Here is a 22,811-nt window from a genome sequence, read left to right as displayed (position 1 = left end):
GCAATGAGCGAAATGAAAAACAATGTATCATATTCTAAATTACACTACACGATTAAAAGCCCATGACCCTGTGATGATAATATGATGCTTATAGGTTTGTATTGATTTGGTACAGAAACACACACTCACGAGCAGTAGGAAACAAGGCAAAACACACTTATGAACTACATTTCCCAGAAGGCAAGAAAACTCTAATAGCAAACGCTCATTGGACAACACCAGTATGTCGTCATGTATTCGTCCAAACAAACCAGCAGCAGTCGAATCAACAGCGTATGCACCAGAAGGCAGTCATGTGGAGAAAAAACTTTTCTGAAGTCTTTCTTGAACTTTTTACGTTAATCTTTTAAGTGACAAAAACAACTCAAGTAAAGCTAGAAGTAAGTGTTTGCATTAAACGGTGATGTTCGGTCGAAAGCTACCATAGAGCTTTTCGTTGCTAGTAGCATTACATGCTAGCCTCGAGCGAGCTCAGTCATTGGTGACAGCTAGTTAAAAAGCTAACTTTACCTTTAGCATGTAGTGGTCAGTTCTTATCCACTGGTTAAATAATTTGATACCAATGACAAAAATCGCAGTGAAACACATCTTTCAGACATGCTTTGCTCGACGAATTAGTTTCCTCCAGGTCTTTCTTAAGAGTTGGCTAAACCAAGATAGCTACGAAAATTGCTTTGTTTGTGATGATGCTCAATTTGGGAAAGGATTAAGTCCGTTTTATGTAGCTAAGTAGTTGCCATATAAGTCGAGTTATTTTCCTGTACGAAACAGTTTTTTGTGTATTTTCTGCATGCCTATTTTCTGAGGCTTAGTCATTTTCTTGGACCTTTAGCGCCATCACGTGTTAATACCTGCAAACTACGTACAAATTGCAAATCTTTTGCAGTTGTTTTAGTTAAAATTTATGTATTTGAAAAGGACAATGACGTTTAACATGTTCCCAGTGCGGAGTATGAAACTGATGCGCTGCACATAGAGTTTATTGCTAATTTCTAACCCGTGTCCCCTATTGAGCTGTTATGTTCACAATGCACAGTTTGCAACATCGAAATGACATAAAAACATAATAAACTATAACTACAGTAAATAATGTTATGGAAAATGTAGTGTAAGAAAAATAGACACAAGTATTTTTGGAAACGTATTTCCAGAAGTGTGAATAATAATAAAATAATATTAGCTGAAAATATTACAGCTCTGATTTATCTTTAACCAACCTTTGTCCTTTACCGTAAAAGATTTAATGTCTTAATCAATTTAATTTCAGTTGGAAATTGTGCTTCATAGATGACACAACAATTGTCACTGTAAGATGAATTTCTCTGAGGTCTTCAAGCAGTCCAATCAGCTTTGTAAAGTTTCCCCAGATGGAAAGTATTTGGTAAGTGTTTGAGTAATGCAATATGTATTTTTGTAGTATTTTAATTGTTTTCAGTAGAAAGAAATCTTTTTCATTCCCATTTTATGTTACCATTTCCATATGGATAAGATGGAAATGGGTAATTTCCTTGCTGATTGTTGTCTTTGGCTTTACTCCTCAGGCTACATGTGTGCAGTACAGGTTAGTGGTGCGAGATGTGAGCACCTTGCAGATTATGCACCTGTATACCTGCCTTGACCAAATATCTCATATGGAGTGGTCCTCTGATTCTTTCTTTATTCTGTGTGCTATGTACAAGAGAGGACTAGTACAGGTAGGTTGAGAGAAAAGTAATGTGGCTATCTGACCATTTATGTGGTGTGAATGAAGGTGGTCAGTCTACTAGTTGAACACTGTTCACGATTATACAAATAATTACAAACTCTTTTAAATAATGTTGGGTTTTTTGGGGGGATTGATAGAAACTGAATACTAAAGTGATTTATGTGGATTTTAGTTGGACAGGCTCTATTTAATCAAACTACCAATAGACCAGTTATGCCACATTCCCTAAATTTAGAAGTGACATACAGAAATACTTCCTCAAAACAAATACTCCGTATCTTCAGTTGTAATTTTTTGAGATTTTATATTGTACTTTAAATTTTTGGAGGCTTTAGACATGTCCTGTTTGAAGTCTCAATCACATGTACATCCTTCTTTTAGTCTTAAAAATGTATACTAATTAACTTTTTTATACATACATTCTTATTGCTGTTACTTTAAGGACACAGTAGACTCCACATTAGATGAAGTAGTCTGAGATTGCTTTCAGTGAAACTCACTATTTAGCATTCAAATAGGTACAATAAATTTTAATATTCATTACTTCTGTCATTGGATGATCTAGAACCATGCTGTTTATTTTTTATTGTGCTTTAACTTCTTTATTTTAGGATGATCAAAAAGTGTTCAAAGTGACAGAATTGCAGTAATTATTGTTACTGAAGTGATGTCAGTTTCATGCACATCGTAGCTCAAGTTGCTTACCTTTGAAAGGGTATCCAGTGCCAGTCTTTCATTGTGTCTGATGTGTTCTTACTGTTTGAAATCAAACTGAGAAAGTTAGAGGATGTGTGTAAAGGATGTCTTGAGTAATTGCCGTTTGCTGTCCTGGTGTCGCACTCTGTCTTCCTTCTGACGTTTTTTTTCTCAGGTGTGGTCTCTTGAACAGCCGGACTGGCACTGCAAGATTGATGAGGGTTCAATAGGACTAGTCTCCTCACGCTGGAGTCCAGATGGACGTCACATTCTCAACACCACCGAGTTCCATGTAAGTGTGAAGTTGGTTTCTGCGTGTGTGTATGTGCATTGATGCACATGGAAATGTGTTTTATGCTTGTCTGGTATCAACTGTTGCTGGCCTGCAAGGAACGGGGGACCTGAAAATAGCCAGACACCAGAGCCTTTCTTGACTGGCCCCTACACCCCCCACCTGCTACATGTATTCAGCCTGATTTCATAGCTGCCCTCCTGTTAGCGTCCTGTCATACATGGGCTTCTAGTACCTCTGGAACACCAGTGCAATGTGTATATGCCCTTCCGATGGAGGTCTGGTATTTTGTTTGGCATCAAGTCTATTTAATGATGTTTTATTGGTCATAAAAATACAGTAACTGTAGGCTTACCAACACTGATGGATTAAAACCAACCAGATCAGAAACGCCATACACTAACCAGGAGCAGGTTAAATAAATAACATTAATAATTTATATGGCTGTTATTTTTACTGCCCAAATAAAAAGCCAAGCAGAAATATGTTTTATAAGACAAGAGCCAAAATGCTCATTTCATTTTATTTAAATTCAATTTCAATTTATTTGTACAGTGCCAAATCACATGGACAGTTCAAATCACATCAACAGTTGCCTCAAGGCGCTTTATAATGATTTCCATCCTTGATGACTATTTGACTGTTAGTTATTGTTCACTTGTAGCTGATAGTAGTATGCTCTAAACATCAGATCCAAGAATACATAGTATGTGGAAATTAGATTTTGTTCTCTTTTTAAAATCATCAGTAGTCGTGACTTGTGAACATTCCTTCACTCCGCAGTAATGACCTTGCAAAACAGGAGTACATATTTGATACCAGAAATAGCTTGTTTGTCTACGGAGAAAGTACAGACAAAAGTCTTTAAGATCGCATCTTTTTATGTTTTATATCATTACTTAAAATATTTGAAATTTGAGGTATCATGCAGTATGTACATGCACCCACCAAATTCCAGCTGAGGAGATTTTGAGATTGCGCAAGTATATAAAACTAAATACAAACCAAATAAATTGCCTGTGCCTCCAAATTCCTCTTTTATATTCTCTCCATAGTAAGCATATGTTGTAAGGGGTGCTGTTATAGCAGCTACCCTTGGGGCTTGTGGAATACGACGGCAGGCCATGTCTGTAACACTGAACCAGATTCCAGGAATCATTTAACAGGTGTTGTGGTCTAATACACAACTCTGTCTTGTCTGGAGTAGAGTGCAAGTGTCTGTGGTATGTCTGCTTTGTTTTAGTCAGAATTTTATTAATAAATAAAGTTTAAAAAGGAAAAGAATTTGAAAGAAATGCTTTTTCTTTCCCTAAAGATCTATGGCAATTTGTGTTCAGCTTAGTGAATAGACAATCTTAGTGCAGTAATCTTGCATTTGAGCATGTGTGTGGGCAGTTTTGAATGGTTAATATAAACTGTACTCATTTTTCTTATGTTTCTACGTTGAATTGTGAACACATTCCACATAACCTCATTTTAATTGCTTGCTGTCAGTGCCTTGCTGTGGTGATTCTTGATTCTTGATACTTATAGTTTCTCTAACAAAATGTCAGTTCTTTCTTTCATTTCTTAACTATACGTTTGTTTTTTTAATTAACTTATATGTGGCTATTAGAAAATTAAACTGATGTCATTACTTTTATTTACCTTTTAATCACCTTTTCGTCCAATATCCAAGTGCTGCAAACAGGTTCTAAAAAACCTTAAAAGCAACTAAAGGAGAAAAGAGGAAAAACGTATCCATCATTAGGACAAAAAAATTTATTGTTTTCATTAATTACATGTACTACATAGTTAATATTAACTTGTTATGCTTTGCACCTTTTGTGGTATAGCAAAGTGCAGTTTTGGTTCAAATCACAGTCAAAACGAAAAACTATAAAAGAAAAAAGCAAATTATGCTAGAATAGAAAGAATTTTTGTAGTTTTAGCTAGGGCTGCACAATTTTGCATAAAATGAGAATCACGATTTTTCTGCTTAGAATTGAGATCACGATTCTCTCACGATTTTCTTTTCCAATATAAATATTTATTGCACTTATTAACTGCACATCAACTTTGTAACAGTTGAGACTGAACATAAAAACAATAAATAAACATAAAAACAAATGTGTCACATTTTGTCGTTGCCTCAAAATGTTGTACTGCTTGTAATTCCGTCTCCACCGTTGCTCGACACTGCGTGTATAGAGCAGGTAGTGCAACATTTTTAAAATAGTTGCGGGACGGTGTTTTGAGAAACTATCCTACTCTGACAAAACGTCCTACCTGTATCATAATTTGATGGTGACTTGCGACTAAACCTAACCCTACCCTTGACCATAGCCCTAACCATAACCATAACCTTAAGAAGTATTCCGGATGGGTGAGAGAAAAAGAAGTTAATTCGGCGTTGGTGTTGTGCGCATGTGCCGCGTCTGCGCAGAAACATTGGGTAAGATGTTTTTTCAGGTAGGATGGATTCCCGTCACTTTCTTGGCCTTTACAGCTTCGTCATCTCTCACGTGCTCTCTGTTGTTTTTTCCCTGCCAGCTGACTTCTGTATCACTTGGTATAAGCCTCCGCCCTTGTCATTTGTTGAGCAGGAAGAGTGAGCGCTTGTTTTCATGCAACTTATGTCCTGGATCAAAATGCGGTACAATCATCATCATTTTTTTTTTTTTAAATCCTTGTCATTTCGAAATGAGATCGCACATAAGTATGAAGTGAGATCGCGATTTTCTAATAATTAATTGTGCCGCCCTAGTTTTAGCCTGAAATCAGTGTTATATGGAATTTTTTTTGTAGAGCTCATTTTCCTTTATTTTGAAGGCTGTTTTTGTGAGTTTGTTGGAATATGTTGTGCTATACTGATATTGTCACTGGGATCAGGTAGTAGATGAGGTTTCCCATGTCAGTCCCTAGCCCTCTTTATGTTGAAACGTCCTTGGCCAAGGAACCCCAAGTTGCTCCTAATACCATACCTTTTTTGTCATATGGTGGCTTTGTGCCATTGGTGTTTTAGTTTGTGTTGTAGAGCTACTAAGGCTGAAAGGTCTAACCAGTGCAGATTATTTTATCTTTCTATGAAGAAGAGTGAAAATGTAAGTTCAGTCTGAGAACGGTGTATCTATAAATTAATGTTCTATTTTGTTCAAACCAAATCAAACCAAGTAGTTCTGGTAAACAACTCTCAGAAATGAGCCCCAAAAAACAGACAAGCTCCAAGACAAACAGATGTCAGAGCAATTATAATACACTGGCACTTGAGGAAAATATTCTGCATGTACTGTGAAAAGGAGATGTGATATGATACTTTATGTGCTACGTTTAATGGTCATTACTCAATTTAAAAGGCCAATGTCAGACAGCATGGAGTGCCACTGTTGTGTGAACAATTGCAGCTGCTGTGTCTGTCTTTGACAGGTGAAGCTGCTGCTCAATATGGTTGTTGTGCAAACTTTCTGCTGAAGTAACACTTTGGTTTAGTCGTTGTCAAAAACTCTAGGTTTTTGTCAAAACATGTTTATATTAGTACAAGCATTTAATCTTTGCTGTTATGGAGTCAAAAACCTGTAGTTACTCATCTCTCTCATAACTGGCTAGATGTAAGTAGTTTTACTTGCTGCTTACTGAGCAGCCTTTTGTGGTGCAGGTTTCAAAACCAGTTTAATCAACAAAGAAAAATTAGGAACTTGTTGTGGCATTTCCAGAGAGCCCACTGAACTTACCTTCACCCCAGCCCAAGATTTCATTAAGGCTGTGCCAGGCGGGTGTTCGTGTCAGGCTTAAATTTCAACCCACTCATAAACAGCCTGCTATATTAACTTGTTTAGGGACAGCTGCCTGTGGTGTGGATCATGCCTCTGTGTATGTGTTTGTCTGTCTATGTATCAATAAATCTGCTGTCTGTGTTTGTCTGGCTGTCTCAGTTGTTTTTTTCTTTTGTTTTGTTTTTTAAGCAAAAGATCTTTCAAATTTCTAGGTCACAACTGTCATTGTGGCTGTACCAAAATGATTATATATTCTATCTAGTGTTAACAAAAGCTGTAGAAGTCAGAACCAGTAACCACTACTTTAAATGTTGTGAAATGAAGCACCTTAAAGCCAGCTACTTTGTTTTTGCCCAGATTTTTAAAACATTTGTCATAGATGTAATAAAAAGTCACATTGCTGAAACTTAGCCTATGTATTGTGAGACTTCACGCAACTGGTCTCCTGTTTGAATTCCATTCATTTATCTTAGGACCTCACAAAATGCCACTCACACATCCACATTAATCCTGCTTTACTAACTGAGGGTCGAAAAAGTCCAGCCAAGGACATTGCTGAGCTTGACTTGTCTAATGGTTTTTACATTGTTGGGATCAGATTAGCCTTAGAATTCTTTACTAGTACAGCTGTAGCCTTGCTAACGTGTAGCATTGTTGGCAGCAATGTGGCTGCCAACAATGCTACCGGACCGAACTGTAAATTTAGGGAGCCTAAGCACTGCAGCAGGGGACAATAGCTCTTCCATACCCTATGTGGGCTGTGAAAGGCTCCTGTTCCTTGGTAGCATCATAAGGCTGTAACAGGAGAAATAGGCTATATTGGTTTGAGATGGCTTTCTACGTGGAATGCCTACAAGCTAATCCTCTGCTGACAGATAGGCCTATATGGCATCAAATACACTCGACCATTCTCTCACACTCGCTTAGGCGCGCAACAAGAATGGCTGATGGGTACGTTTTATTCCAGATTGCTGTCAGTAACTGTAGTATTTACATTCTTGCAGTTATCATATTGCCCACAGGTTTTCCTGATGGGAAGGTCCCCAAATTGTAATTAGATTTTATTTTTTTAAGAATACCTTATATCACATATTACATGTATTTAGTGGTATAAATTAACCCCAATAATTGATGACATCATTTTAAGAATATTGACTTGTCATGATTATTATTTGCTCCACCTTCTAGTATAGTCTCCAAGGGCTTTTCGTAACAATTTTCTCTGATAAATAAACAGCAGCTTTTTTAGGAGAGTTTTGTCTTTAACACCACTCCTGCCCCCAGACCGTAGTCCTACGTTTCTGCTTACCTTTGGTGAGGATACTTTATCTAAAGGGGTAGTTTTACCCCTTTAGATAGAGTCTCACTCTACACGGAAAAGCATTTCTCACCTATTTTCCTCATGCTAACCTTCCTCCACCAGGTTTAAAGTTACATTGCCTTTGGGTCTTGATCTCCCAGCGCCCCTTATGTGGTGGATTCAGGGTATTTAAGAAGTGTAAGTCTGTTTGTGTTTGAGTGCTGTTGGTATTAGTTGTCATGGCACCATGTCTGAGGGGATGTCCAGGAAGCGTGCAGTGCGGTGTTATTACAGAGCCTACACAGCTGGATGTCTGGACCAAACACGCGGGTCAACACTTCAGTCCAGTCAGGTGACAGACTTGGACCGTTTCAAATATCTGTCTGTACACTCTGATGAAAGCCTCATCACTTCAGTAGTTTTAACTCTGCCCATTCTTAAATGGCAATTACATTATTTTTTACTGCCAAAAATAAAGTGTTATTTGAAGAATAATGTATTATTACTGTTACTTCTACTCATATTAGACTCAAATGAAACCATTTATTCCAAGGATAAAAAATGCTTTTCTTCAATAACTTTAAATTATACAAAAAAGCCCTTGCCTTTTTAACTGTTCTGTGTTCAAATTATTATTCACATTTTTGTTCAGCATGCTTTTTGCCATTACTATTTAAACAGATGTAATACTACAATTACAAAGAAATTGTATTAAAAAATTTACATTGACCAGTCTTAAAAATTAAGACTGAAAAAATTATTTTTAAGTCTTAATTGAGGATTCAAAAATAATATTCCTTTGCACAAAACTGGAGACAAAACATAAAAAGTGATTCATCTGCTCAGCCCAGAAAATTTGCGTCGATGAGATATCACAAAACTTGTTTTTCTAGCATCTGGAAGTTTTAGAAATTTGTTGTTGGAATGGTAATGTTGCAATTGTATTATAGTGAACAATGGGGGAAAATTGGCAACAAGGTTGAGTTTTGCTGCTGAATCTAACTTCATCAATCAATCTCTGAACAGCTTAACACATACACATAGGCAGTACAAACCACGTATTCTGTAACAGTGTCTCAAGAGTCTTCTGGTGCTCCTTATTTGAAGGTCAAGATACCGCTTGTCATACTCCTTAGATCAGCATATCTGTCATGTTTGGCCACTTGCTTTTGTTGGCATGAGTCTGGCTGAAGTGAGGCCGCTGGGTATTTAAGTGACTGCTGTCAAAACTTAGAATTAACACGTGTTCTCTTTGTTATGCCGACTTGTGGTCAGTTAGCTGCTTCTCATTTGTGGCAATGCGCACAACTTGCTGTCAATTTGTCACACTTGTGGCAAACATGTCTGACATTACATCTTGGCTACTAAATTGACTGGTCCTATTCCTGCTATGTGTTGAGATGTTGTTTTGTATCTGTTAATTTTATGTGCTCAAGTCTTAATTTAAACAGGTTTAAACTTAACTTAAAACTTTAATTTAAACTTACCCTTTAACTTAAAACAAACAGGTTTAAACTTAATTTAAACAGGTCTTAATTTAAACTTAATTCTTTTGGTCCCTTTCAGTGGCTACAGGTCTTAAACATGTGTATTCATTCCCTGGGGAAGCACACTGATTGACAACACTCCACACACTTGGCCTTTCCAGGCCATCGTCTAATGATAGATAGATTGACTCTCACAGAGATTTTGCCCCTTCAAAGACATAAGACAGTCTTTCCACAGCTGTTAAAGTGCATGGTGGGAAATGCAGTCTGGATTTGCATAGCTGATCTTTACATATAGAAATGTGTTCTGGTTGACTGACCTCATATTGGTGTCTATTGACAGCCACTTGCCATATGGATGTAACACTTACCAAATAACTTATAATTAAATTTTCTTATTGAAGACCAGTGGTCGAATAGTGTGAATGTGTCATTGCAGTTAAAGGGATGGATGTGTTTACACTCTTTTAACTCATTCACTGCCATTGATGTCTATAGCCGTCAATTGCAGTGAATGAGTCAATGGGTTTAACTCATTCACTGCCAATGGCTGGCAGTGAATGAGTTAATTGTCTGGTAGAATGATCTTTTCCATCATTTAACTTGGAAGATAATATATGGTTGCCTTTTCTTTGTTTTCTCTGATTTGGTTACAGTTGAGAATCACCGTCTGGTCACTGTGCACTAAAGCTGTATCTTACATCAAGTATCCCAAAGCATGTCAGAAAGGTGAGTATGAAATTGATATGATATGAATGTATGTCTACTACGAGTGTACCTGAGGACATGGCCAGCAGTCTAAATGCCTTGGCATTCCCCATGAATCACATGCCGTTCTTTACCTTGTGGCTCTACCCAAGGATATGGGTCCAAACTATGGTCCTCTATGCTGACAGCTGTGCCTCTCTTCAGTAAATGGGGCATGCTCTTCATAACAGGCCTGTCAACAACTAGTGGAAAAATGATTGTGTCTGACTCTCCCCATTTTCCACATGTAATACCATGCCCTTTTGCAACCTGTGTATCTTCAGAGCTGTCATATAAATAATATCGCCATGATGGTTGCATACCAGACTTTATGGTGCCAAAGAATTAGATAATGAAAAATAGATTAAGCCATGTATTATGTGATCAGAATGGACAGTTGTCTTTTTTCCAAGCTGTTACATAGACATGTTTTAAAGAAAGATTAAATTATTTTGAAATTCTTTCTGTTATTCTGTTACTATGACTAAATATCCTCTTTAAAAAATTGTGAAGAAAAAGTGATTATTTTATGTGTCATTGATGCTCAGATTTTTAATACTGTCCCTTTTACTATTATTATCATTATTATTATTATTATTTTACCAGTGAGCAGGTTTTTTTTGGAAAATAAAGTGGCATTTTAGAGTTGTTTTCCTCACTTTTTGTTCTTTGGAATTTGTTCAAATTCCCTCTTGATCTTCCATAGAAACCATTTGTATACCCACAGGTATAGATTTCAGCAGAGATGGGTCCTATATGGCCTTGGCTGAACGTCGTGACTGCAAAGACTTTGTTAGTATATTCGTGTGTGACGACTGGCATTTACTCAGGGTAAGTAGAGCTACAGCTGCATAAGATTTTTTTTTTGTAAGGCCATTTTAATGTACTCATCAATTGAGTAAGACATGTAAACTACAGTGAAAGGGACCTTAATTTCAATTCCCAAAAAGATATAGACTTGTTAGCCATACATTATGACTATCTTTATTGTTACATGAAATTTGCTGCTACATTATATTTAAAACACGTAGAATTGAATCTATGGTATTTGTGTAATTTGTTCATACCAGTTTGATTTGATCTCATTGTGTGGGTCTACTGCTTTTTCATTTTTCCCCTTTTCCCTCCAAAACATGGGATGTGAAATCATTCTCTGCAGGCTCTGCTGGGGAACTACTTTATATCTGATGTGCTTTAATTTTAGTCCAAAAGTTCTAAAAACAGTATGTGCTGTAAGGGACAAATAGCTGAGAGGCACTTGCCTTTATGCTTTTTCTAGCAGCAGGTGGCACATGTTTGTAATGCAGCAAATGCTCATCCCATAAAAGGCGAATAGATTCTAGTATTAATTAAAGTCATTAGCATTCACGTCTTACTTGAATAGCTGCTTTGTTTTTAAGTAGATGTCTGAGATCATCCAGTTTAATACAACTTAAACAGCAAGACTACAACAAGGCAAAGCTGTCAAGTCACTGGGTCATAATTTTTAACAGGGCCTATAATGTGCCCTGATGAAAGGAGCCAGGAGCACTAAGAGTCAGTTACCAAGATTTCTCTTTTATCTCCATTTCAACCAGATCAGACAGAGTGGTATTTGTGTGCACTTATGAACCTTGGACACCCAACACAGTGTTTCTGGGAACAGCTAAAACTAGCTTTTATTTTGTATTTTGTTTCCTTTTATCTTTTTATATTGTGCTAGATATGAGGAAAAATTAAGTTTAAAATATTCACATTTTTTTTTAATGAATGTCTTAATTAACTTCATTTAATGTCACTTTTTTATTACAGCATTTTGAGACTGAGACACAGGACCTGGCAGGATTGGAGTGGTCTCCAAATGGCTGTGTGCTGGCAGTATGGGACAGTTGTCTAGAAGTTAGTTAACCTAATACACTAGAGATCCATCACTGTAATGTCAAATTACCTATCTCAGTTAAACATGAGCCTGTCATCAGTGAATCACTCAGTAAAGTGTACCCTGGCAAGAATGGCAAGTGAATAGTTTAAAAACTCCAGTTTAGGAAGACCGTAATCAAAGAGTCAGCTTTAAATTATAAAACAACATTATCTGCAGTTTAAATTTTGAGGCATGGTTGGGGTACTATACATAGGTACAAGTGTTCTTTAAGTAAACACTTATGCAGGATAGGACAAATTTATGTTGATCACCTCACAAGAGTCTCATAATATTGGAAACAGGAATACTGCAAAATGTAATTACACTGTTTAAAAAGTCATAAAATTTTAAAATGAAGCACACTGACATCTGTCTGCAACATCTGTCTACTAAAGGTTGTCTTAACCACTGTACTTAAGTGCTTATTATTAGCATTATTATTAATACTGTTTCATGTGTATGTATCCTCTACACAGTATAAGGTGTTGCTCTACTCTTTGGATGGCCGGTTGCTGTCAACCTACAGTGCCTATGAATGGTCGCTGGGTGTCAAGTCTGTGTCCTGGAGCCCCAGTAGCCAGTTCCTTGCAATTGGCAGCTATGATGAAAAAGTATGGATGATGTTAAAAAATTGTGCTTCTTTCCTGATGATTGCCTGTTTTTGGTTTTTGTTTGTTTTTTTAGATGAGGTCTTCCTTTTCACAAATTTCATGCAGTTCCTCCTAAAGTCGTAAAAAGCTTCACAACTTTTTTCATTCTCTCTTAAATAAAAGTTTTAGTATAGTTTCAGGTTCATTTTATTTTGAGCAGAATGTGTTGTGTGCAATTTTTAGTATCAGTGAAATTAAGATACTTTTATCTTTATGTCAGGTGCGCATCATCAATCATATCACATGGAAAAAAATCGCACAGTTTCAGCACCCTGCAACAGTGGAAAGCACAAAAGCTGTGAGTATTGAGCGTTTTTGATGGGCCTGGAAGACATTGTTTGATTGCCAGTTAATTACTCCTTGTGGTTTTAGACTGTGTATAAAGAAGTGGAGAGAAGGCCAGCTGTTGGCACTGACGAAATGTCTCTGCACAACATCACTACTGGCAGCACACTCTTCAACACCCAGAGTAAATGTACGTAAGCAGTATTCATTTTTAAAGTGATATTTGTCTAAAATTACCAAGGTCAAGTAACCAGTTTTGTCTCATTATAAATTCTTTGTTGTTGCCTCATCTAGATGAGATATGCTCATTGCCAGTCCAAGTTCCTGTGGTCAAACCAGACCCAGACCGAGCCAACCCCAAAATTGGGGTCTCTGTTTTGGCATTCAGCTCAAACAATCACTATCTAGCCACCAAAAATGGTGAGATTTTTTTTCTTTTACCTTTTTTATTGAACTTTCTTGTTGCACTAATTGTTGACAGGAATGTTTTATTAATACTGACCTTTGAAACATTTCTGTGAACAGCTCTTTTTCTTGACCTAAAAGATTGCACAACATAATCTGCACCCACTTAGATTCTTAAATATGTGGTGGTGAAAGGCCCAAAAAGCCTCTTAACTTGTCAAAGGCAAAAGTATAGTTCAGAACTGAGAAACTGAATTACACAAGTCTGTAATGTGTCCTGGAGCCATTTCTAAACAACTGCAGATTCCTGCATCATCAGTTCAAACAACGTTAACTGTGTCTGTAACTGTATTTTGTAACTCCACTTGCAGAGGTTTTAAAAAGAAACCGCTTTCATCCTCAGCTGAGAGGAAGTTGATTTGAATTACATCAGTTTCAACAAGAATTATGCTGATGGTTCAAGGTGCAGTGTGCTAAGGGACAATTAACAAAATATGTGCTGCTTTATGTATATTTTTGACCTTGTGTGCATAATTTTGACCCTATATTGTACAAAACTGACTGACTTTTGTTGTGTACATTTGTTATGATACTAGTATTGGCTCTTTAGGCTGAGAGTGGTTTTGAATGTGTATGACTATTTTTGTCACTGCAGACAATATGGCGAGTGTTGTTTGGGTGTGGAACATGCAGATGATGAGCCTGCAGGCTGTGCTGGAGCAGACATCAGCAGTACGATGTTTTCAGTGGGACCCATGCCATCCCCGGTTGGCACTATGTACTGGCAACACCAAGCTCTATCTCTGGTCTCCAGGAGGCTGTGTTGCTGTTCAGGTCCCAACTGAAGGTAATTTCCTTGGGTACTAAAACAATTGAACTTTCACGTAGTTGGGAGTCCAAAGCTTAATTACATTGTTCTCAGATATAGGAAAGGAGCAGACCTCCAGTAACCATCCTGTCGTTTTATTTAATCTCCAAGGTCGCTGTTAAATTCATTCATTTTATTTTTTTACACTAATAGAATATTAAACACTGATATCATGAAATAGAACTTAAGATTGACAACAAACATGCTTTTGCTTTGTTATTCTCAAATTGTTTAAAACAGCATGGCTGAAATGAGTGGAAATCAGCAAATATTGATTTAGTTTAAATCGTAGTCTTGATTTAAGCATTATTAGTTTTAATTATAATTTAAGCATCAAACTTTAGTTTTAGTCAAAGGTTGTTGCCAAAATTTTTAGCAACAAAATTAGAACTGGCTGAAGTTCTAGTTTATGTTAAAAAGCTACACTTCATTGCACTGGGCTTAAGAGCAGTCAGTGTGGATCTCGGTTAGAAGTTTAAGAAAAAACAAGGACCAATGAATGCAGTCTGCTCTTAGTGGACCAAACTATTTTAAAAAACATTTTGTTTGCTAAACTACATGAAAACAAGAAACCTTAAAGTATTGTAACTGCACCAGTTTTTCTGAAGTGTATGTGGACAGTTTTTCTATGTGCTCAGGTTTTTTTGGGCGTCTTGGATAACCTTCCATAGTTGTTCATCAAATAGTTAGTGCAACAAAAGTATCCTCTTGTTCACTCGACATTTTACCCGCATCGTTATTCAAAAATGTCTTTTACTCTATTGGTCCCTGTATGCGCACTATAATTAACACCTCTTTGGGATCTGGCAAAGTTCCTGCCTATTTTAAAACTGCTGTTATATACCCTCTGTTAAAAAAGCCTATGCTGGACCCATCTCTCACTAGCAACTACAGACCGATCTCAAAAATACCGTTAATTGCTAAGATTTTAGAGAAGATTGTGGCTAAGCAGCTTACAGCAGTTTTAGACAAATATAACATCTTTGATAAATTTCAGTCTGGCTTTCGTAAAGCTCATTCTACTGAAACAGCCCTTCTTAGAGTTTCTAATGACATTCTGATGCAAAACGATGCGGGTAAGTGTTCTGTTCTTTTAATGTTGGATCTCACGTCGGCCTTTGACACCGTTGACCATTATATTTTGCTTGATAGGCTGAAATACTGGGTCGGTGTATCTGGGTCTGCCTTAGAGTGGTTCTCCTCGTATCTCTGTGAACGATACTCTTCTGTGGCAGTTTCTAAGTACAGGTCATCTTCTACGTCCCTGTCCTTTGGTGTGCCACAAGGCTCTGTGCTGGGGCCATTATTATTTTTAATTTATTTACTTCCTCTCCAGCATATTTTGAGCCCTTTTGAGGATATTTGTTACCACTGCTACGCAGACGACATCCAACTATATATATCTTTTAAACCTGAAGATGCTTCTAAACTGCGGATTTTAAATGTGTGTTTGGAAACCATCAAAGGTTGGATGGCCGACAATTTCCTCCAACTAAATGAAAATAAAACTGAAGTCCTGTTATGTGCTCCAGACAGACATGTACCCAGCATAATGAATGCTCTTGGTCCCCTTTCAACGTTTGTGAAACCATCTATCAGGAACCTAGGGATAACCTTCGATCCTGCTCTTACATTGGATACTCACGTCAAATCTCTGGTTCGGTCTTGCTTTTATCATTTAAGAAATATTTCTAAATTGAGCCCCATAATAGCTCATACTGAACTGGAGATTGTTATTCATGCTTTTATTTCATCACGACTGGACTATTGCAATTCACTGTTTACATGTCTAAACAAGAGTTCCCTGGAGCGTCTGCAGACTGTCCAAAATGCTGCAGCAAGGCTTCTGACGAAAACATCGAAATACTCACATATAACACCGCTGCTTATACAGTTACACTGGCTCCCTGTCGAATTCAGAGTCCACTTTAAGATTCTGGTTCTCACATTTAAGGCTCTTCAAGAACAAGCACCATCATACATCATTGAACTCTTACAGCCCTATGCCCCTAGTAGGTCTCTGAGGTCTTGTGGTCAGGGCCTACTTGTTATTAAGTATACGAGACTGAAAACTAGGGGTGATCGAGCTTTTGCTACTGTGGCCGCCAGACTGTGGAATTCTCTTCCTCAGAACTTAAGATCTGCTGATTCACTGATTACTTTTAAAAAAACAGCTAAAAACACATCTTTTTAAAATTGCATTTTGTTAACTTTTGATTGTACTTCGTCTTTTTAATCTGTGTCTATACCTTGTAAAGCACTTTGTGATCCCTTATCTAGAAATGTGCTATATAAATAAAATTTTACTTACTTACTTATTTGCCTACCCTTACTGATTCAGTGATGCATAGATCAGAGTCTGTGAGGGCATACCATCTGTTACAGACATGGACATTATTTTGGTCATACTTTCAAAAAGGAGGTTTATCCATAGTAGGTTCATTTAATAACAACTTTTGATTGAGAAGTTGTTAGTAAATGAACGAGTACAGGGTGGGCCATTTATATGGATACACCATAAACTCAGTTTGCCACCTCACATATACTAATGTGCCACAAACAGGACTTTAATATCACCAACCATTTCCATGTTATTACGATGTATACATATAAATGCCCCACCCTGTAGTTTCACAGCAACATGGTCACATATTGCCTTTAGTTTAAGATTGCGTTGTTTATAATTGAAAATAGAATCAATTTACTCTGTCTGTTGTTTCTTTACATTTATTGCTTTAAATGTCCCTGAAATTGAAAATCTCATTACACAAAGTTGAAGTGTATTTTTTAGATACTGATTTCTTACTATGAGCATGTTTATGTGTAAAGAAATTGACATCACAGTTATCTCGCTTTTATTCCTGCCAGGTGGTTTTCAAGTTCATTCTCTGAACTGGCATTGCAGTGGCAACTCCTTGATACTGCTTGGAAAGGAGCAGCTGTGTTTGTGCTACATGGAAACTGATGAAGAAGACAAGTAAAACACAAAAAGAAAATGACTGGGTCATAGTTCAGTCTTATTTAGCTGTACACACAAGCTGAGTCAATGGCCAGTGAGAACACTCCTGAACATGTTAGCTTGCATATGCTGGACTGCAGCTGCTCTTAAAAGTGTGGGCTACTGGAACATTGAAAGTAATTCCTACTGATAAATATGTACTCAGCACTAGTTGCAAACACTGTGAGAATGTGAAAGTTTACAATTTTCTATAGATTTCACTTATTGCTAGAATTTCCTGTTTCACCTTGAAATTTTATATTTGTTCTAAATAAACTTTGTCATAAATATAGTTGCTTATGGTGCCAGTTTTCTAAAAGTGTGTTCAGCCTTTAATCAATATGAATTGTTTTCGGTATATGTCATGTTACTGAAATCAGTAGCTGAGTTACAGTTAGGTATCTTGATGAAATGTAGTCGCACTGTTGACATGAGCAAAGACATGAGACAGTTTTCTTTAGTTGGTAATTTTAAAGCAGTTCTTCATGACACAAGTTGCATTATCTTTAACCTGCAAATACTGCATCATTACTTATAGCATGTAAAAGGCGTTACCCGCTATGACCAGACTGAAATGTCAGTAAGAAATCCAAACAGCAACAGGCAGTACTAAATATATCAGGACAGTATTTCTTGTCTTCAAGGCATCATCTTGCTCTAAAGCCACTTGAACTGTAACTTCAATCAGTCCTAGTAGTTTCAGTCTTCGACAGTACAAACGTAATCGTAAAGCAGAGCTATATCCACCCCAAGCCTCAGCCCTGACAAAAACATAGAGGCATTTTTAATTTTCCATAGTGGCTATTGTGCTACAGATATCTAAAACAAAAAACAAAACCTTCACGTGTTTGTAGAAATGAGTTAATATCCCTAAATAAAATACTTGAGAACTGTTAATGGTATATTCGTATTCTTAGATCACTTAAGTCAAATGAATTGGAAAAAAAATGTATATAAACAAAACAATCAGTATTTACAGATTCACTTGGGATATTTCTTTAAAAAAACCCATCTGTCATGCAGACTGAACATGCAGGGAACATGCACAAATAAGACCAGGAAAAAAAAGGCATTTTGGGATGTTTTCTGTTGGTATTGGCGATGCATGGAAGTATGTTCTGTAACCTTTGGCTGGACAATAATATCCACAACGCACACATTCTAGGAAGTTAATGTACTTATGCAAAGCTTTATCTGCATCTGTGCCACTTTGTAACCCAACCCGCCCTCTGCACAGTTTAATACAGCTGAGTGCAAATATATGTCTAAAACAAATGCAAATTGCAGCACCGTAATGGCAACTCACAGAACAAACATAAAGATTTACATGTTCACATTGCACATATTATTTCTGACATAAAAAGAACATTTTTGTTATTGTAGCTAATACAGCTCTGCAAATGGTGGCTCCCTGCTCTAAGCAAAGACATCATTTAGGTAAATATAAGCACTGAAAATAAAACACGGGTTAAATACAAGAGAGAGGATTTTGATATGTAATTCATCATTACTACTGAACAAGCCCATGCATTCTGCAAATCAGTACCAAAGCTGAGCCTAGGGCACAGCCTTGCAGATGCTATGCTCTCCTATCTAGTTTCCTTCCATATCTCGACATAAATTTATTTGAATAATTATGTGACACGGCGATCCTACTCAGTTCATCAGCTGCTTTTCCATTCCAAGAAGCTACTCTATGGCTCTGTGGTCCGAATAATGCAAACACAAACCATATCATGTAGCAAACGTGGAACTCATCTTGGCCGATGATACGGTTTCACTGTTCTAAATATCACATTCAATTTGACAGTCTGTCATTTAGTGGTTAAACCAGAAACGTGAGACTTCAAGAAGCTCAATATAAAGTACGTGCTGTGCCTTTTATCTCCCAACTCTTATAGCACGGCCACACACTCCTGAAGGTCGTGTGTGTGTGTGACACTTGTGTGGAACTCTGACAGAAAGGGGGGGGGACTAGGGGCACAAAAAAATGAATGAGTAAACAGTTGTTACAGTGCTGTGCATCATTTACGTACAGTTGGCTGACCATTACACCGACTCAGGAAGGTGTGTGGGCATCTCTTGGATTCTGCATACACGCACACACATGTTACACATTACACTGCAGCTTCCCTCAGACAGTGTAGTTTAACACAGACACATGAGTTGAAATGTTGTAGTTTGGAGAAACGACTGAATTTAGAAGCCAATCTTGCCGCGTGTCATGGAGTAGCCCAACTTAGCCTCATTGTTAATGAAGGACATTATGCCTAGATATGTTTCAATAAGCAGGGGTCTTTCCAGGATCAGCACACCGTTAGCTCGACCTGGGATCGGGTGCTCCTTATGGGCTCTCTTCACTGCCTGCACGAGCTGGATTTTGAAGTTGTCCAACTTGGGAGGTAGAAGGAAAAAATATGAACCTATTAACAGCCACTTCAAAAGTGCACAATTTATATATTTATTAAAATAGGAGTCGCTGTCTGGAGTTAAGTATCTGAGGTTGCTCTGGAATAAAGAATACATTCAAGATTTTGCAGTAGAATGGGCTTCATTCACTGCATGTAGCAATGCCTGGATGAGAAATTGCCCAAGGCACAGCTGTTGTCTTGCCAGTAAAATATAAACAAACGGCTTTAAAAATATCTATTGATATACCAAGTTGAAAAGTATGAATAACTGTCTTTATCTTGAGGGCTGAATTATGTCTTTAAGGCAAGCAATCAGTCCATTGTTTCCAGTTGAACTGTGACTGTTTGTTGTTTGAAACAACCATTCACCAGCCGTCACCATTGTTTCACAACACAGAAAAAAGCTTACATTTTGAAGCTTTATTTGCTTAGTTTTCATAACGTCAAGTAGCCTATTATCGGAAATAATAAAAATGCATGTTTAGCTTAATTTAATTAAAGTGACTGTACCTGGCACAGAGAGGCCACCTTCTCATCAGCACGGGCCATGGGGTGCTCTGTGAACGTGGTGTAGGGCATCTCTGTTGACCAGGGGTTCCAGCGATTAATGAATGAAGCCTGGGGACGTTTGTCCCATTGGACACGAATCCCATAGCCTTCTCTTCTGTTTGACAATACAACAGTTTTAATAAGATTAGAATATCAAACAGCTGACGACATTGTTGCAGCACAACCACAGAGATGGACCACAACGGTTTACAAAAGACATTTTGTAAGTTTTTACATTTTACTTCCGTGTGCATCAATTTGGAAAAAAAATTTTTGTATGTATTTATTGCTATTTAAACAATTAAAAGACATCATTCTGTTTTGCTAATATTAAAGGTTAATGTTGTAATGTTTACACATTTATTTGTTAATGTGCTCTGGGTAAATACTAATTGGCTGTTGACAAGCTGAAATTCTGACATACTTGTTGAGGGATTTGGGTGGAAACTCAAACTCGCCCACTGAGATGGTGTCCACAGCATTGAGAGAGATCCTGATTACTTGTTGACACAGCAGGTTAATGAAGTCATACTTGCACACCAACAGGGACCTGCAGAGAACGTAAAGACAATGTTGTTGGCTACCTGATATGCCTCATTAAATATTAGTCACTTAAAGATGAGGTATGATTCTGACTCACCTATCAGTTATCAGCACAAGTCTCTCCTTTTCGTTATTCCAGTGATCAATTCTGTAGAAAACAATAGTTCACACAAGAGTTCATTTTTATGCCTCCTGCCTGATAATAAACATGATGACGGGATACTTACTCAGCCAGCAGCCAGACACTAAGCACCTCTCCATCCTCGGACGGCAGTGCCACAGTCCTGATGTCGCTCACCGCCTGCTCAATGGTACCTGGCTGAGATCAGCATCACACAACCGTAAATCATCTGAGCCTCATCCTCCCTGTGATCTGTTACTGTGATTGTCACAACATGCTGCCCTGCACTGACGCCTACGGCTGGGGGTGGTCGTGTTTACTTAGAGGTACCTAAGCAGCGTACGATAAGTGCGAGTGGTTCATATAAAAACAAACGGGCTTATCACCGCAAGCTGGAATGGATGCAGCAACTTACTCTGAACACGAAGTAGTCCTTCACTTTCGCTTGCATGGTGGGGTTATGCACATGAAAAGGCGTCAGCGTTTGTAACGGGGGACAGCAGGCCACGGAGGCGGCGTGTCCAAAGCTTCGTCCGGCCTCCGGCGGCGTGAAGGCAACCTCGACCCCCTCCTCGGTTTCTGCAGGGTGGAGAACCGCAGCGCCCGGACTCTCCGGCTCCATTGCGTCGTTGAGCTGAAGCATAATGAAACGTACGTGTTTCCCGGAGCTTCCCAACGATGTGCACCCACTGTTAGATCTAAAAATCTTCTCCCGACGATGCAGATTCTCCCATTGCGCACAAATAATGTTGTGATTGTGGGGGTAACGAGGAAGTAGCTCCCTATTGCTTCACTTCCCCCGTTTAATTTCCTTCCTGTTAAAGGGAAACGGTGTTTTTGACCCATGTAATTACCAGTAAATATTTTTTTTAGATAAATTGGCTGGTTCCATTTTTTTCATCATTTTCACTAGCATGATCCGTAAATGATCTAAAGTAATGTTCTAGTTTTTATTGCCTAATTCTATTTACGTTATTATCATGTAATTATTAAATAATTGTACTGCCACTTAGTATTCCTGAAGATGCTGTTCTTGTACGTTTTATATCAAAGTTAAATCCACAGCAACCCGATAGTTATACTACAATAATATTGTAATAAGATTCCTTTGGTTTATAATCTCCTAACCAGGTAAGTCTGGGAATAACAAGGAAAAAAACTTGTTCTTTTAGGTCAAGTCAAGTGCCTGTATTGTCATTTCAACCATGTGCAGTGGTACAGTACACAGTAAAAGACTATGGTGCTATATATAACGGACAATCAACACAGGACTACATAAGGTGCAAGTGCACAAACATTGCAAAAAACAAAACAAAACAATACTGTGAAACACCAGTCAGAAAAGAACCATAAAGACACAAGACAGTGCAATACAAAACTGCAACAACGACAGTGGGTTGTGCAAAAGACTGAGCATTGTACAAAAAGTAACTTGATGTATGAAGTGTGTGTGTGTGTGTGTATGACATTGTTCAGTCTAAATCATTTGTAGAAGAGTTTTGCTGTAATAATATTTACATTTATAAGCTGTATCAAGAATAGTAAACTTCCTTTATATAAAGGTTTATTGAAAAAGCAGTGCGACAGCAGTATTTAATCAAGCATTAAGCTTAATATTTAATCAAGGAAGTATTAATTAATTTATTTTGTAATCTTGGACATTTTTGATATTTACTCTTTCATGTTCATTTTTGGAAATTTTCTTGGTTGTTATATGCCAAATGCCACCAGTGTTTCAAATATTAGGCATTAAATATCACTGAAAACAAGCGAATCACCTAAATAAGAAATGACGAACGAGGTGTGTTCCTGAGACCCAGCCCGTTTATTATGTCTTCTGTAATGGACAAAAACAGTTAAACTGAAAGACCCCCCCGGTTTTCAGGACGATAAGTTAACGCTCACAATTATTTAATATTGAAATTAACTATAACAGTTCCCTCTAGTGGAAACTCTGGGGAACTGTGAGCTGGAAATGCAGTTTTGCAAAGAGTGTGCTGTTTAAGAGGCAGTTTGCTCACAAATGAAAATTATCTAATAAACCAGCATTTGCTTTAAAAAGAGCCTTTTTGGAAGTCAAATGATAATGCTTTGTAGCTATA

The 22,811-nt window shown here is 37.6% G+C and overlaps 2 protein-coding genes across 3 annotated transcripts; one reads left to right on the top strand and one right to left on the bottom strand.

Moving 5' to 3' along the window:
* Positions 1-208: 208 nt before the first annotated feature.
* On the top strand, positions 209-17,392 carry wrap73 (WD repeat containing, antisense to TP73). 2 transcript variants are annotated; one of them, XM_082519916.1, is made up of 13 exons: positions 209-380; positions 1,288-1,381; positions 1,542-1,694; positions 2,577-2,693; positions 9,889-9,961; positions 10,707-10,810; positions 11,771-11,857; positions 12,356-12,490; positions 12,750-12,827; positions 12,902-13,004; positions 13,109-13,234; positions 13,875-14,066; positions 16,956-17,392. In XM_082519916.1, exons 2-13 carry the CDS (start codon positions 1,313-1,315, stop codon positions 17,066-17,068), a joined length of 1,350 nt encoding a protein of 449 aa, XP_082376042.1. In that variant the 5' UTR covers positions 209-380; positions 1,288-1,312; the 3' UTR covers positions 17,069-17,392. The 2 variants fall into 2 exon arrangements, with proteins under 2 accessions (XP_082376042.1, XP_082376041.1); XM_082519915.1 differs by having other exon boundaries at positions 211-380; positions 1,268-1,381; positions 16,956-17,391.
* A 144-nt stretch (positions 17,393-17,536) lies between these two features.
* Positions 17,537-21,528, bottom strand: tprg1l (tumor protein p63 regulated 1-like). The gene is made up of 6 exons (XM_082519917.1): positions 21,125-21,528; positions 20,816-20,907; positions 20,686-20,736; positions 20,470-20,595; positions 20,007-20,160; positions 17,537-19,479 (listed from the first exon to the last, which is right to left on the bottom strand). The coding sequence occupies exons 1-6, from the start codon at positions 21,350-21,352 to the stop codon at positions 19,285-19,287; spliced, it is 846 nt and encodes a 281-aa protein (XP_082376043.1). The 5' UTR covers positions 21,353-21,528; the 3' UTR covers positions 17,537-19,284.
* Between the last annotated feature and the right edge of the window lie 1,283 nt (positions 21,529-22,811).

The sequence above is a fragment of the Aulonocara stuartgranti genome, assembly GCF_965226115.1.
Source record: "Aulonocara stuartgranti genome assembly, chromosome: 20".
NCBI lineage: Eukaryota > Metazoa > Chordata > Actinopteri > Cichliformes > Cichlidae > Aulonocara > Aulonocara stuartgranti.
The sequence above is the reverse complement of the archived record's forward strand: the minus strand, read 5'-3'. Positions and strand labels throughout refer to the sequence as shown.